Source organism: Macrosteles quadrilineatus, unplaced genomic scaffold, assembly GCF_028750875.1.
Source record: "Macrosteles quadrilineatus isolate MER2022 unplaced genomic scaffold, UCM_ALF_1.0 Scaffold_8__2_contigs__length_117827958, whole genome shotgun sequence".
NCBI lineage: Eukaryota > Metazoa > Arthropoda > Insecta > Hemiptera > Cicadellidae > Macrosteles > Macrosteles quadrilineatus.
Window position 1 is genome coordinate 101,211,130 of NW_026542601.1, and position 17,159 is coordinate 101,228,288.

At 36.0% G+C, this 17,159-nt stretch overlaps 1 protein-coding gene across 2 annotated transcripts in view; it reads right to left on the reverse strand.

Moving 5' to 3' along the window:
* The window catches only part of LOC129000908 (intraflagellar transport protein 80 homolog), a 41,924-nt gene that overhangs the window by 12,193 nt on the left and 12,572 nt on the right, over positions 1-17,159 (reverse strand). For both annotated transcript variants that reach the window (XM_054427987.1, XM_054427988.1), the window contains 4 exons: positions 10,445-10,534; positions 1,952-2,089; positions 1,121-1,245; positions 414-552 (listed from right to left, as the gene is read on the reverse strand). In XM_054427987.1, coding sequence (XP_054283962.1) covers positions 414-552; positions 1,121-1,245; positions 1,952-2,089; positions 10,445-10,534 — 492 coding nt within the window. The remainder of the gene's footprint in view (positions 1-413; positions 553-1,120; positions 1,246-1,951; positions 2,090-10,444; positions 10,535-17,159) is intronic.

Below are 17,159 nucleotides of genomic sequence, written 5' to 3' on the forward strand. Positions count from 1 at the left end.
ATAAACTATCTTTATTTTCCCTCATGACAGCAAAATATATTTAGCAATGACAGCAACCATTCTCTAAACTCTCTGACTACAGTTAAAAACGCCCCCATGGGTTGAAATTTTGCGTGATTTATGTGTGTTTCATGGCCTACCGGTTTCATTCTACTTCCAAGCGTATATATGGGTAGGTTTTACTACATTTCTTAAAAAATGTCAAACAACAATATATATTAGTTTAAATAAAAAAATATTTGAAATATGAAAAAGGGACTATAGGTTATACATTTTTTATTTGACACTATCAAATTAATATTTAGATATGTTTTTGTTTTTGGTATGCTATTCTTTAAAAGTCTTGGAAAAAAACCTTTAGCCCACAAAACAATCTAATCAAATTGCACTACAAGATGTTACGATGTATGTACCAAATGTCTATAGCCCAGTGACAGTTGGATGACTCTCTCTGGAAACTCTAGTTTATCTTTGGCCTCGGTGGAGACGTCTCGCACAGTGACACTCTTGCGACTGCCCTGTACAGCCTCTAGATGTTGCCACTCCAGCCGTCTGTAAAAAAATAACAATTCGAGAACTGTCTTGGTATATATCTAGAATAGTAATAAACTATACAATAAAAGACTAACAGTAATTAGAGACTGAGCAGTCTCCAATTCAGCTTGACGATAACCGATGTGACAAGTTGAAAATTATCACCATAATAATGTCTTATGTGAGTTTGTTGACTTTTGAGTGTTTTTAGATAAATGTACATATGTCGAGGGGTGTTGTTGCTAGATCGATCCTGAAAAAGTCAGGGACTTTTTGAAGGTTCGAAACTGGGCCCAGTCCGATCATTGGAATTTAAATACTGTAAATGATCCTGACTAATGAAACAGCTGATCTTAGTCAGTAACAAAGCTACTCAGATCATCTCACTCTATTCTACCTACACTCAACCTTCACTCATATTTAGATTGTAATACACACATAGGTGGCGTCCCCATTTAAATTGATAGGGTAATGATTATGGTAAAAGTATTGGCGGATATATTTGTATAATAGCACCAACTTGTTCAATGCTGATCAAGAAACAATTTTTTACAATACTACTCTTCTAAGGTAAGCAATATTTTACCTGTCGATGACATGAGCCACCATCAGCTGGTGGTTGGCGCAGGCTGCTGCTAGCTGTGTGCCGTCACTGGACCACGCCAGCGCGTAGATACTGCCTGTAGCAGGCTTCTCCAGCGACTGCGACCACTGAACATGCAGATAATCAATCAATCTTACACACCGACAATACACATGCAATATAATTAATTTAACTGAATGAGAAATACAATTTATAAACACATACGATCATAATCAAATTTTGTATCCCATACTCATGCTCATGGGAAATACCATTTGTTTCTTAATTAAGTGTTTGTAGCCAAAGCTAAAAATTAAACCAAATTAGGAAATTATAGCATGTTATGAGTCAAAGTTAACCTATGAATTCAGTTGTACTTTTTAGTTGATACAGCTCCGATGATAACCCGCTAAGAAAAAGAAACCTAGCCAACTGAATCATATATTAAATTGAATCATTATAATTTTGATAATCAAGCAACTGCAATCTTCTTAAGCATCTTCCATTCTTGTTGCTTTAGAGGTATAGATTTTTTTCTTGCACTTACTGTATATATTTTTATTTCAGTCAAATTTAATGGTGTGTTTTATAATTGCAGAATATATACATAAAAATGTTGGTACTCCAGAACATAATTAATCCAGAACATAATGTGCCCCAGAACATATGTACACCAGAACATATGTACCCTATAACATATGTACCTTAGAACATATGTACCCTAGAACATATGTACCCCAGATTATACGTTCTTCAGAAACCATATGAATCCCAGAACATATATACCACAGAAAATATGTACTCCAGGACACATGTACCCCAGATCATACGTACCCCTGCTTTATCACAAAGTCTGAGAGTGTTGAACCCTGCAGCAGCAAACATATCCCCAGCTGGAGCCCAGGACAAAGATGTGATAGGGAACTCATGAAGTAGGCTGCAGTACATCTGTCTGCCGTACATGTCCCACACCTACATAAAAAAGTGTTGTAACATTGTCCACTACAACTGTAGTAGCTTAGAAACTTGTGTTTGCAACTAGTTTAAGATGTATTAAACATACATAATAACTTAACATAGTATGGTAGACTCTTGCTCGTTTTGTATACCCACTTCCTGGGGACCTAAATTTCAACTTAAAGTTGTCTGAACCTTCAGAAGTTATGATAGAAAAATGAATGGTTGCAATAAAAGTTAATTGCCATCAAAATTATGGTGTTTGATTGGGCTTGGTGATTGGTTGGAATTGATCAAGCTATTATTATAACACCTTTTTTACCACTAGATATTTGCCATCCTGTAAAGTAATGTTAATTCCTCGTTATATATGGATTTTTGACAAGCTAATGAGAGAAAGTGTGACTATAATTTAAGGTACCTACATACCTTCACGTCCACAGTTAATAAATGAATGGTCAAACCCACTACATGTTTCGCCTATACTGTACATATTTCCGCTTTCACCTGACGACTACAACAAAGAACTGAACCTAATTAAACATATTGCTACCTCCAATGGATACAAACCAAGCATCATAGATAAAATAGTAACGAAATTAAAGAACAAACCAAATGAACCCGTATCAGATGAACCCGAGAAGAAATACATTTGTATAGAATACAGCCACATAGCTCACAATGGGCTCAACAAAGTTTTAAAGAATCGTGGGCTTCAATTAAACTTCAGGACCACAAATAAGACTATAAAATCTCTGTCAAATAAAGTTACCGATGAAAATAAGCTTGAAAAATCTGGGGTCTACAAACTAAAATGCATGGATTATCCTGATTTTTATATTGGTCAAACTGGCAGGACCTTCACCCAACGGCACAAAGAACATCGCCCCGACCCCAGAGCAGACAAACAAAAATCCACTTTTAGCCCAGTCAATGAATGCAATAAAACCCCCTTTTTCGCAACTAAATGGTGGAAAGCTGGATTTTTTATATTTGATAGAACCACATGAGAGGTGTATTTTCCCAAAAGTCCCCACTTCTAGCCCTTGAGCTTTCCCCCCCACCACCCTCCAAACACAGAAATTGCAGTGTTTTACTTAATTGATCATAATTCGAATGCTATGTAAGATATCGAGCTGCAATTTGTGTTGTTTTATTTATGATTAGTTTTCCTACAACTTTTGTATTTATAACATTTTTCTAAAACCAATACTTAGGGAGATATAAAATTTAAACTTCGTCAAAAGCTCTGTTTCAGAGTGCAAAATTTTGTTTTTCTCTATGTATACTTTTAAATAGAAATAAAACGCAAATTTGGTTCAGACAAAAGTTTTAGTACGTTTTTCAAGGTTTACAATTATATTATTGGTTAGTCATCTAGGCGACCGGGTGAAGAGCTGGGCGTCGGCAAAGAGAGCGCGTGCGGGCTAGCTGAACACCTTTGCGCTGCGTCATCGCATCTAGCCCAGCCAATAAACGCACAAACTGCCTTTTTTCGTAGCTATAAATAGTGGAAAGCTGAGTTTTTTATATGTGATGGAACTACTTAAGACGTGTATTTTAAAAAAGTTCCCGATTCTCCCCCCCCCCCTCAACCCCCCAACCACCAACCTCCTCCAAACCTGGAAACTACATTCGTTCACTTTACTGGATATAATTCAAATTCTACGCATGCCATCGGTGTAATTTGATTTGTATTATTTATAATTAGTTTATCTACAGCCTTTTTACTAAAGACTTTCTTATAAAACTATATCCAAAGAGATATAACATTTTTACTCTTTTTGATAATGTTTACGCGTATGTTTTAGAGTACACAATTTTGTTTTACCCTCTATATATTTTTTCCAAATAAAATACGCAAAATGTGTCTGAAACAAAATGGTAGTATGTTTCTTAAGGTTTATAAATATATATCTGGTTGGTCATCTGACAAAACTGATGTAGTGTGGAGCATCCGCAAAGACAGCGCGTGCAGGCTTCTTCAAAGCATCCGCGCAGCGCCGCCCGTCGATGCATAATAAGGACCGGCACTGCTAAGTTCTGTTTCATACAAATCCTAAGACTTCCTAATTTTTAGCCTACTTTACTACCAAAACAATCTGTATCCAAGCTTAACCGTGAACAGCAAAACAATTATTATTTAGAAGGAACCCAATAATTTACATTTTTATAACCAGTTTTGGTTCAGGTAAATTCATCTCTACCTACTTACTTGTTATAATTGCAATACTTGTAATACTTGATTTCTTCATCTTTGACCAACGGAAGTTTGATAGGTTGAGGTATAGAACACTAGGCCTAATAAACACTTTAAAAATCACTGTAAACATACTCTTTGCTCTTCCTTACGTTACAATGTGCTTTTCATTACCTACCACCAATGGGACTCGCTTTGTTCCACAAGATTTATTTATACTAACTGCGCCTCGAGGTCAGTAAAGATCTGTAAACTACATAAAAATACTAATTAGATAAATCCTAATCATTTGTACATTTCTTAAATTTGTTGTTAGTTTTAACTAAGTTTCTCATTTGAAATCATAATTAGGTTAATTATTTCTGTCAACGGCTACACCTATTGACAATAATATACATGGATACATATATTACATTACATAAAGCTGGGTAAGAAACATACTGAACCCAATGATGAGATGACCCAATTCGCCTATGGGTGCGAGGATGATTGGAGTGTCGGATCAAAATCTACCACCACTTACCATCTTTTATGTATATTTAGAGTATTATGAGTAACATTATAAGTGTAAATTTATGTTTTAAGTGTTATGCTATTAGACGTAGTTTCTTTTATTTACTTTCCAATTAATTAATGTAATAAGGCATATATCCAAAAGTTATAAATAAGTAAGTGAAAAACTATATTTGTGGCCCCATACATGCAGGCTAGACTATTTACGAGATACGTACAGGCAGATTATTCGAATTTCCTTTCTTAACATATTGTGTAGATGTGTCAATCAAATTGGGCTTTTTTTCGTAAAAATTGACAACAATGTATTACGAATCTGCTTTACGGCACTAATACGTGGTCGAGATCAATCATTTTTAGAGACTCTATACTGTGAGTCTTGGTGAAGTTCTGTTCTCTAATGTTCGATTGTTTCATGTTATCTTAAAAATGATTCAGCATAATAGTTCTTTCTTGATTTGTGGTAGACATTATGCAAACGTTTAACATCGCTAATAAAGATGAAGGCGCTTATTAAGTGTTTTAAAATCTCCTCTTTATAGGCCTAATAAAAAAGTTAGTTTTATTTAACATTGACCGGTTTTAATTTGTATTCCTTACCATGATTAAAAATGGCTTATAAATATTACCGACGGTTTTATACGTCGTTTCTGATATTATTTTAACACAGGCTTACAACTCATGGCAGAGCAGAAAGCTAACCCTTGCTAGCGGGAAGCGTGAAGATAGAGACATATCAATGATAGGAAGCAGTTTGTATCAAAAATTAGTGGGTCAACGAAAACTTTTAACTGACCGCGAGCCGCGAGATGCTTCATTTAGTCACGGTTTAGCTTGGAAACAGATTGTTTTGGTAGTAAAGTAGGCTACAAATTAGGAAGTCTTAGGATTTGTATGAAACAGAACTTAGCAGTGCCGGTTTTTATTATGCATCGACGGGCGGCGCTGCGCGGATGCTTTGAAGAAGCCTGCACGCGCTGTCTTTGCGGATGCTCCACACTACATCAGTTTTTTCAGATGACTAACCAGATATATATTTATAAACCTTAAGAAACATACTACCATTTTGTTTCAGACAAATTTTGCGTATTTTATTTGGAAAAAATATATAAAGGGTAAAACAAAATTGTGTACTAAGCGTAAACATTATCAAAAAAAGTAAAAATGTTATATCTCTTTGGATATAGTTTTTTAAGAAAACTTTTGGTAAAAGATTTGTAGATAAACTAATTATCTATCTATACTATTATATAAAAATCTAATGGTGTCTGTATGTGTATTACTAATAGGTGCAAAAACTACTGAACCAACTGGGCTTAAATTATACAAAAATATAGCTACCATACCAAGGACCATTATAGGATTATTCACATTTCGATTCTGACCGTAGGCTTTGCCCCTTTGGCTTTACAAATTCTGAGGTGAACATTTTTAAAGTAAATATTGATTGGTCTCCATGGCTGTGATGAGAACACTAACAATGTTTGTTTACATTTGCTTTGACATTTAAATGTAAAGAAGAAGAACTGCTAAACTGCATATTTCACAATTTTAGACAGCTGATACAAAGAAATTAAATATAATATTTTCCATAACTATGAGGTAGGTTTATTTTAATCTAACTTTTTATCATGGATTATCTATACTATTATATAAAAATCTAATGGTGTCTGTATGTGTATTACTAATAGGTGCAAAAACTACTGAACCAACTGGGCTTAAATTATACAAAAATATAGCTACCATATAGTGATGTGCGATACGTATCGTATCGTATCGGAATATCGCGATACGCGAGGGACGATACGATATTTCGATACGATATTTGAAAAACGATACGTATCGTATCGCCTAAAACGATATTTGTATTTATATCGGCACATAGAGCGATACGATTCATGTCAAAACGATATTTTTAAGCTTTTTTGCGCAGGCCGAGCAAACTGCAAAATCTGTAATCTGTGGATGTGTAGTTTGAAATAGGAGTTTTTGACGTCTGTATTTTTCACTGAGCTATAATTCTAACTGGAGGTAGCACTGAATGTCAAAGATGCGTGTCGCCAGCCGCCATGTTTGCGTGAGGTTATAAGAAGCCATGTTATTGGATAAGAAAACTCACTGCTATACTAACCTAGTTGTAGAAGCCATGTTATTGGATAAGAAACCTCACTGCTATACCAACCTAACAAAATCAGTGACACGCTTTTGACAGACTTCTGCCATGGCAGTGCTACCTCCAGTTATAATTTTAGCTCAGTAGTATTTTTGGTTTTTACTTGATATTGATAATGTACCAGTCCCATCCCAGTCCAGTCCATTTCCACTAGCGTGCTGCTGCTGCTATCTAGCACTAGCATTGCAGAGTGTGGGAACTGTCTGTGGCAATTACATTAATGTATCTGCAATCCTAAAATGCTATGGGAAGGATAGGGAAACAGGTCCAAGACGTAGGGAGTTGTGAAGGAAGTAGTAAAGGCGAGCAGTGTGGAGTGTGGAAATGGATTAATGAATCTGGAATACTGTGACTGTTTTCAGAGTAAACAAATGATTTTCCCCGAGCAAAGCTTGGTCCCCAGGTACTTATATAAATTTGCCGTTTCTAGGTTAGGTAGGGGAGGGGGAAAACGATACGATACGTATCGTTTTTCGATATTTTTGACGATACGATTCGCGTATCGCGATACAGACGCCCGATTCAATATGGCGATACGATATTTTTTTCCGATACGTATCGTATCGCTGTATCGCGATACGCGTCCGTATCGCCCATCACTACTACCATACCAAGGACCATTATAGGATTATTCACATTTCGATTCTGACCGTAGGCTTTGCCCCTTTGGCTTTACAAATTCTGAGGTGAACATTTTTAAAGTAAATATTGATTGGTCTCCATGGCTGTGATGAGAACACTAACAATGTTTGTTTACATTTGCTTTGACATTTAAATGTAAACAAGAAGAACTGCTAAACTGCATATTTCACAATTTTAGACAGCTGATACAAAGAAATTAAATATAATATTTTCCATAACTATGAGGTAGGTTTATTTTAATCTAACTTTTTATCGTGGATTATTTATTCTAAAACTATGTCAATGATTATAGAAAAAGAGATTCTATAACCGTTGCTGTATCAACTCAAGGCCCCACTCAAAGCGTCTAAGTTATGAAAATAATGTTATTGATATGTTTTCATGGAAACATTATGAAAATTACAATGTATAGATGGTTTGTATGAATTTGGAGGCTACTTTAAATAAATTGAAACTGCTTAACATGTGTTAGATTAACTTAACATAACTTGCACATCACATTGTTTTTTATATGTATATTTAGGTAAATTAAGTTATTGTGTTTTGCTAAACCTATGCTTAAACTAATCTAAAGAATATCATCAATAACTAAATTGTACGTTGATTTTTGTTTTCTAAAATCTGTTGTATATATGTAACTATATTTAATTATCAAATGCTAATACAAAATACTCTTATTTTATCTTATCACAGCTTTCAGTTCACATTTACTTTATTTGATACATTTTTTATTTGTGTTTTGCCAAACCACTGACTAAATAAAACCAAGGAAAATATCATAAAACTAATCAGTACACAGTGTTCTTTTGTTTCTAAAATCAATGAAATATCTGATACTATGTTTACTTAATGGTAATTGTGAAAATGTAAAGGCAATGGACGATGGAACTGATTAAAAGAACGAGTTTGTATATTAAGTTGTTTGTTGATATTTTTGTAGAGTAGAATCAGGAGATGCAATGAAACATATACTGTATTTGCTATTACATTTTTTAGTCCTTGATGCTTTGATAATCATATTAGTTTTGTCTGCTGTCTTTAATGCTAAATTATTTGTTTAAATTTTTGTATATTACCTATAGATATAGTCACTTTAATATTTCAAAAAAAAAACAGTATTGATAAGGCACAGCAATATTTCTAAAGTTTATAACAGCTGACTTAGTTTTGCTAATGATTTATTGTGAGTGAAGAAACTGAAGATGGAAGGATTTATGATTTGGAGTGAAATAAAAAAAAAATGTTCATTTAAATTTAATAATTAGTATTTTTGCAACTTCAAAATTGAAATTTATAATGGCAATAATAATTCAAAAGATATGTGAAGGTAGATGAAGGTAAATCGTGTAGGCCTATGTCAATGTTTTATTCGAAGATTTGGTAATTTTTTTCTCATATCAGCCTACACAAGATTTAAAATTAATCAAAACCAAAATAGTGGTATCCCCTACTTACCAGATTTAAAAGTCATATAACTTAAACGTTTCTATTAAGGCTATAAAAGTTGAATTTTGTTTCTAAAAGCGTTGGCGGATGTGTAACTATTATATGCAACAGATGTAAAGATTAAAATGTTTCTATTTTGTGTCCTCTTCCCGTTGCAAAGCACGGGTACAACAGCTAGTACTATTATAAAAAAGAGGTGGTTGCTGTATGTGTGTATGTGTGTATGGGAAAAGTAAACTCGAAAAATACTGGTCGGATTGGGCTGAAATTTGGCATGATGATAGCTCACATTCCCGATTAACATATAGGCATATTCTTATTTCAAAAATCCTTTCGGGCTCCGCCCCAGTGGCTCTGTAGTTTCCCATGTTAACCTTATGAGAAATGGAATTATTGAATCTTAACAGCTGTTTCAATTAAACAAGTTGGTTCTGTTCTATGATGTTCAATAGCATTAAAGTTACAAGGATTACCAACAGGGTGCAGCACTATTATTTCTTTTACATTTATGACAACAGCTAATTTGCAACCAAAAGGTGAGTGAGCGTAGCGAACGAACTTCAACCTGGAGGCGAGTTAGCGTAGCGAACGAGCTAACCTGAAGGCAAGTGAGCGCAGCGAACGAGCTCCAACCTAAAGGTGAGTGAGCGTAGCGAACGAGCTCCAACCTAAAGGTGAGTGAGCGTAGCGAACGAGCTCCAACCTAAAGGTGAGTGAGCGTAGCGAACAAACTTCAACCAGGACGTGAATGAGCCATGCGAACAAAAAACATTTATTGACTGGGCTATTTTGCCCAACATTTATTGGATAATAATCACACCGTAGATGTAATTGACAATAGCCTGGAAATCCTTCACATTTGTAACAAACGTAACAAATTAGACTCTCTAGAACAATTCAAAATCTATAAAAGTTTCCAAGACATCCGTAATAAAAACCATATTTTAAATGACCAGCTAAACTTCAAATCTCATTCAATTTTTAACGCCATAATAGCTCACAACAATAGACAGGAACAGTTTGACCTTTGCAGTATGACTGATAACGGAGAAGGGGTCGGGGTTACGTAATTCCAGCCAGTCTGCCTCCGTACCGCGACCGGTAAATAGTAGGCCTACTAAGTGTTAAATGTTTCGTACAATGTATCGTGTTTTGTGTATTTATTAAAATGTTTTTTGACGAGTCTACAATGGACGAAACGTTCTTGAAGGACCACTTGACAATGCCTATGTATAGGCGAAACATGTAGTGGGTTTGACCATTTATTTATGAACTGTGGACGTGAAGGTATGTACCTTAAATTATAGTCTAATCAACAGTTCAGGGGCTACACAATGAATTTTAAGAAAGTGTGAAGTGTGAGAATGTGTCAGACAGCTGATTCTGTTTACTTTACCTTATATCTGCAATCTTCTCCACCTGAGATAATGTATCCACTGTTTGGACTCCAGTCCACTTTTAAAATCAGCCCTTCGTGTGCTTTCCACTACAACAAACGTCATTTATGGAAGATGTAATCAATTTCAATCAAGACTAACATCACAAGAAAGCAAAAATGTATTTTTGTTAATTTAAGTAAAATTGATCATGAGTACAATTTTTTCTTTTGATATTTGATACGCATATTAGTGTTGCCTTATAATACTATTATTCTACTAATAAATTATCTAGGCCTACCTACTTATTATTAGACTTATTAGTAGATAACCCAGAAAGACTTTGAAAGAAAGACTTTGACAGAAAAAACTGTGTATGACCTGGCACAGTGGCGGATCCAGCCAGGGGGCGCGGGGGGCGCGCGCCCCCCCCTTGGGCAAAGATTTGCTTTTTTCCCACATAGCTTAACCACGATGTCCATTTTGCCGTGTATAGTAACTCACAAAAATAATCGAGTTTGACAAACAACTTGATTATTTTCGTTAGTTGGAACAGTGATGATCAAACTAAGGCAAGTTCCACGTCCACGTCCTTGTTTAAGCTCTTTTAACTGACCTAGCCTTAGCCTAGCCCTGCAAAGGGTATTCAACTAACTGAAAACTGAACTGAATTCAGTGGTTTTAGTTTTGAGTGAGCAAGCAGTGTCATTTTGAAGCGTAAAAGTCATTTCACCAAATTCTGAAATCACTACAGTACTGACCGAAACATCACCAGTCGCATTGGACTGAATTGAAACTGGATTGAATTCGGCGTGACTGGGAATAGAGACTCTGAGCTTTATTCCAACTAGCTGTTACCCACGACGGGCTGCTCCACCCCGTTTTACTACATTAGTATTAATAAAACTATTGATTTGTTTCAGTTAAGATAAAATAAACAAAACAGAATACAGTAATGGTAATACGAACAAATAATAACAGCTGAGGCCTTTCTAACATTAGGTAAATGGAAAGTTCCCTTTGGAAAGCAATTACGACCTTATAGGGCAATTTTTGAAATAATGGATAATATTGCGCAAGGTTCCTCGTCATGACGAACATTTTAAGTATATGGTTTATGGGGGTGTGACTTGTAGTTTTCTCAAAAGTTCATGGGTACTTTTGGCTTTATAGATGTCTATCACACATACACGATTGTTGTTGACATTGATTGCTCGATTAGAGGTCAAACTTCAACTTCCGGTTAATCTTAAGGCCCGATTTCACCAAACACTTAAACCGCCGTTAAACCATGCTCTAACTGCAGTTAACTCTTAACTGACGAAATCGGATTTCACCACCCGCCGTTGGCGCTAGTTTAGACTAAACCGTCGTTAGATAATTAACTGCCCAATTTTGCCCGGTTAAATTCTTTAATCCTTCGTTAAGTAAATATTAGCTGGCTTTAAGTTTAAAGTTTATATTATAGAAAATAATTATTTTGGTGTTATCTTTATTGTGTCTCGGTTCTTGTAATTCTTTTTGTTACATATATATAATGTTACCACAGTTTTGATTTCAGTTTTTTTTCACTACTTCAAATGTACCAAACTGGTTAATGAACAAACAGAATATTGAACATCCCTGTAAAAAGTTGGATTTTGAGTCTTGACTCGACCGCAAAACTCAACCAATTTGTTCCTCGAAATCTCGAATATGTTTTATCACCTCGCTTTGCCTTTATTTACTTATGTTAATTGTTTTGGTATTTATTCTTGCTTTCTGTTGTTATATTGATCAGAATCTATTGTATTCCTGTAAGCTTGCTGCTTGCTGTCTTCAGTTTTGTTTTCACTACCTCATAAACACTGATTTCTAGGTTATGTTTACTTGCTCCCGATACAGCCCGGTATTATGACAGTTCACTGCCACCGCCACCTGGATTTTACTCTAAACTTTCGTTTATAAAACCAGCGTTAGTTTTGACGTGTTTTCGTTGGTGAAACCAGATTTCCTTACCTGTGGTTTAAATAATTGGTTCCGAAGTTGAACTTAACTGCATTTTTGCAGGCCTAGGCTACTTCTTTGTTCTTAAACCACTGTACGGTCGTTATCTTTGATTTGTATACGGAAAAAGTCCATTCATAAATTCCTTAAATTCTTAAGTGCGCCCCCCCCTCAACAAATTCCTGGATCCGCCCCTGACCTGGCACAGTTGTATCTTATGACTTAGTCAATGACACCTCTTTTTGCCATAAGACTGGCTAATGGATCAACCATTCTACTCACTAAAGGAATTCTTCCATCAAAATTTGTTAAGCAAGGTGAAAATTCAAATTACAATCTATGTATATGTCACTATAACTACTGTATTTCTTAAAGAAATCTCAATAAAGAAAATTGAATGATTAAATTGACCTGGGATCTCTAGAAATTAGCCTAATACAGCCTTCTGAGGTCTGAGATGCCCGAGGAAACAGTTTATGTTAGCTACACAAATGATAATGCGGCTTTGAATTTTTAGCTGGCCTAGATAAACCAAATTATACACCAATCAAGCGGATGAACCAACCAGCTAAGCCAATTCGGACCTAGAACTAATGGTACCGCACCAACTTACCACCACCACACCACTTACTTACTTACTTATTGTACCACCGCACCGGCTTGATACCATCGTACTGTTAACTGTTTGTACTTCCAAGTAACTCGGTGTAATGGTGGATGGTAATGTTGTGTATTCACATGGGTTAATTTATTAGTTTACAGTTTGATTCCGTTTATATTTGGAGCAGGGAGCTCAGCCAAAAGTAGTTTTTAACTTTGAGATTTTGCAACATTATATCCAGTACCAAATGTGGTTTGAGGTAATTCTGGAAACCAGCATTTGCGTCACAACCCCCACCACCTTGAGGTTAGATATGGTCGGTCCTTGTGAACCACCAACTTACAGTCAGAGTCAGCCTAGGCGCGGCCACTAGCTGGTCATGATTCTCCCGCTGATATTAGCAGGTATGTGGTGATAGGCTAATAGGAGATTTACATTGCCCGACCCTTGGTTCAGTAGTAGGTAGCCCTCTCTCTAAATTCTACCCTTTTAATAATGGGGATTCTCTGTGATATTAGCGTAGTCATGTATTAGTAAGATATTATAACTTGTATTTTATTGCTTATCCGCTTAATAAATGAACCCAATTAACATCACGCCCGAGTATTTATTCTGGACACCCCACCCACTAGCGGATACAACATTTGGTGTCAGAAGTGTCCTTTTTTTGAAAGGGGGATTGTTCTTTTTTTTAAGTGGGTTTAATTCTTTTGGGGGAATGTCCTTTTTCAAGGGGTATGTTATTATAGTTTAAGGATTCAAGTTCATATGGAGGGATGGATTTTTATTTTTCTTGTGGGGATTAAATAAAGGGGGTTGTTAAGTAGAAAATTGGAGTTTGTGGTTGTATGTAAATTATAAGGCAAAAATGACGGGGATTCAAGATAGGGAATTTGATCTCTTTCGTACCCAGTTTTACTACGATTGCCTAGGTCACCTATTTACTGAAAATAAAATAGCTGAATTAGTATCTGTCTATGTGTCTGATTCAAAGACATATATTTTGTGCGAGAGATTGACGCATAATTTTTTTAGGAAATTTCGATTGATGTCTGTAGAGGTGATAGATGAGGTAAGGGATATTGGAGCCGTGTTACCGGGAATTATAAGGGTTTGTAGTGGCACTCCGGGTGTGGGTATCCGTGCGGTACAGGTACGCACTAATTATGCTAGCATTCTATTGTGGGAACGTTAGTGATGGGTTATGTATATGTCAGTATGTATGTCGACGATAGGGGATTTTTAAAATTGCCTTGGTGATGATCTTGGCGGTACTTTGGTACTATTGGTGTTATATTGGTAGTGTTGGGCCGGAATCTAAAATAGTGGGCTTAACGCTGGGCAATAAATTTACTAAAATTAGCGTGCCCTCGGTGTTGGAACATCAGAGGCCGTTTGGCACAGCTTCAGGGAATAGTTAAACATAGTGGGAGAGAGTAAATTTTTATAAGAAGTTAATTTTGTTTTGAAATTAAAGGAAAAATAAAATATATATTATGGATACTTTTTTTAAGTAAATAAAATGGTTGTTTTAAGTAATTTGTAAAATTGCGTTGTTGATTGGAAAATGTTTTTAGTAATTGAGTAAATTAAACAAATTGACTTGACAAATGTTATTTTAAAGTAATTAAGTAATATTATCATTAAAAACATTTTATTGTTGTATTGAATTAAATTGAAAATGAGAGTTCGGTCCTGGTTAGAGGGATTTTTCTTGTTAGAGGCATAATGATTTTGTGTGGGTTGATCGGAATGTTTTGGTGTATAGTGATATTAAACTGATGTCTTATTTGGTGCGTGGGTATTTAATGTGGTTAAGTGATAGTAATTGTTAATTGAAATGTAAAAGTGGGACCCACGTCGATAGTTTGTTTTTTTTGTTGTACTGGAGATGGGATATTTATTGGTAGAAATTTTTGGAACGTCCTTAATAGTAGCCAATATGCCGGAATTAATCGCAGGGCAATTTGGTCAGGTCATGCGACCATGGCGGCATTGGGAGGCAGCTCGCGAAGCCGAGGTGTCCCTTAGAGAGGGCGTGGCGTAAGCGCGCGGGGCATGCAACACTATGTCCCATTTAATAACGGAAAACCCTGGGTACGACGAATATAGATTGTTTGGTTACAAGGATAATTTGTTGTAGGTGCGGTAACTTAGGACACCTGCAGAGGGACTGTAGGGTAGTAGTTCGGAATTGGTAATTAAACTTCGCGCATCCAGCAGGGAAATAAAACAGGCTGTTGGACTGAGCGTATTCAGCAAGGAAGTGGCACCAGAAGTAATCCCAAGTGTAAGAATATATTATAGGGATGATTTAATTATATGTGTAATAGTGAATGGTAGAGCGGTAAATTTCGTGTGGGTTTTGAGGTAAAAAAAAAAAAAGGGAAAATGAAATATCTCGCTGATTCATAAAGGGGTCTTCCAAGGGAAATTGGTTAAGACAGATATGAGAGCAGCGGGAATAACAGGAGAACGATTAAAAATATTCGGGGAGGCGAATATGGAGGTAATCGTGCAACGTAAGTTATACAAGTTGCGGTTTTATGTTGCGGACCTTACTGGGTTTTCTTATGAAGGCATCCTTGGGGATGGACACGGGTCGAGAGGTCGAAGCCGTGGTAAATTATGAGTCCGTGGGAGGGCTCGCTTCGAGATGTCGAGGCGGTTAAATGTACTCAATTTTTCGATGGCTGTCGTCTAGAAGACTAAATCTGTAAACCTAAATCTGCCGGAAATCGGCCAATCCGGGAGAAATCAAGGGGGGAAGGAGCTGGGTGACGACTCAGTTCTGGAACCGGGGGAAGATCGGAAATTAGGGGTAGAGACGTGCAATTGCACCTGTATGTTCGTAGGTTATGGAACGTTTTCCTAGTCGAAGACATCGTGGCCCGGGCGAGTACGGAAGTTGTGTTTTTGGCTAGGGTAAAGCCGGTGAAATGAGAAATATGAGTAATAAGTGTTTGTGGCTAGGGTAAAGCCGGTGAAATGAAAAATAAAAAGTAGTAAGCGTTGTAATACTGGTGGTAGTATTGTTGTTGTTAAGGTCGTGGTACCTACGTTGTTATATATGAGGGTATTTGTGGCCATTGAAGTAATGTGGTTGTAGTAAGGTCCGTAAGTCAAGTGGTTAAAAGGTCCGTAAGTCAAGTGGTTAAAAGGTCCGTAAGTTAAGTGGTTGAAAAAGGTGATAAGAAGTCGTACGTCCAGTGTTGTATAGTAAATTTGATTGATTATGATTGATTATTTGATTGTTATTTTGTCTCGTAAAGTACCGGTCGTGAGGGCCGAAGGGGTTAATGATTTGAAAATGGGTTAAATAGTTATGAAATAGACGTGTTAGAAGTAAAACGTAAGTACAGTTGTGTAGCTAGTGTGAGTAATGCCTACCATTCAGTAAATAAACAGGAAAATTGTGTAAAATTTAAAGGTATTGTTTGTAGTAATGTATGGGGGGAAATAAAAGAGGAAAATGATAGTTCTGTCTGATGTTTTCGAGTAATGGGATAAAATGTTTGTTATGGAAGGCAAAATTAATATTGATCGTGTAAGTGATTTAAAATTGGAACATTTAGTCTCAGAGGATAGAAAGGTTATGAGGCCAGTACTAGCTAAATAAAAGGGAGTGTTTTATGATGGTAAAAAAAAAAAAAAAAAAAAAAAAAAAAAAACGACCCGTGGATTTAATAGATGACGATAAAGATTTAAAGGAGGATCATGTGTCATATTGTGTTGCAATTGATTTTTGTCAGGTTAATTAGTTGACTATACAATTTAACTATTTGTTGCCATTAAATTAAATAATACTTGATTTTCTGTCAGGTTGCCAATTATTTACTACACTTGGCCTACATTCGGGCTATTTTCAGATTTAAGTCGGAAGTTAGTTATCTCGGACATATTATCAGTGGTGAAGGCGTGAAGATAGATCCAAGGAAAGTTGAAGCTGTTCGCGCATATTTTATTTTAGTAAATGCTAAACAAATACTTAGTCTTTGGGGAAATGGCAAAACCGTTGACTGAGTTCACACATATTTGATATTAAGTTTGGTTGGGGTGAGAGTCAGTGGGAAGTGTTTAAATTCACTGACAAATGCGCTCTCGACACAACCAATAATTTTTAAATACGGTAGGTAATTCAGTAGATG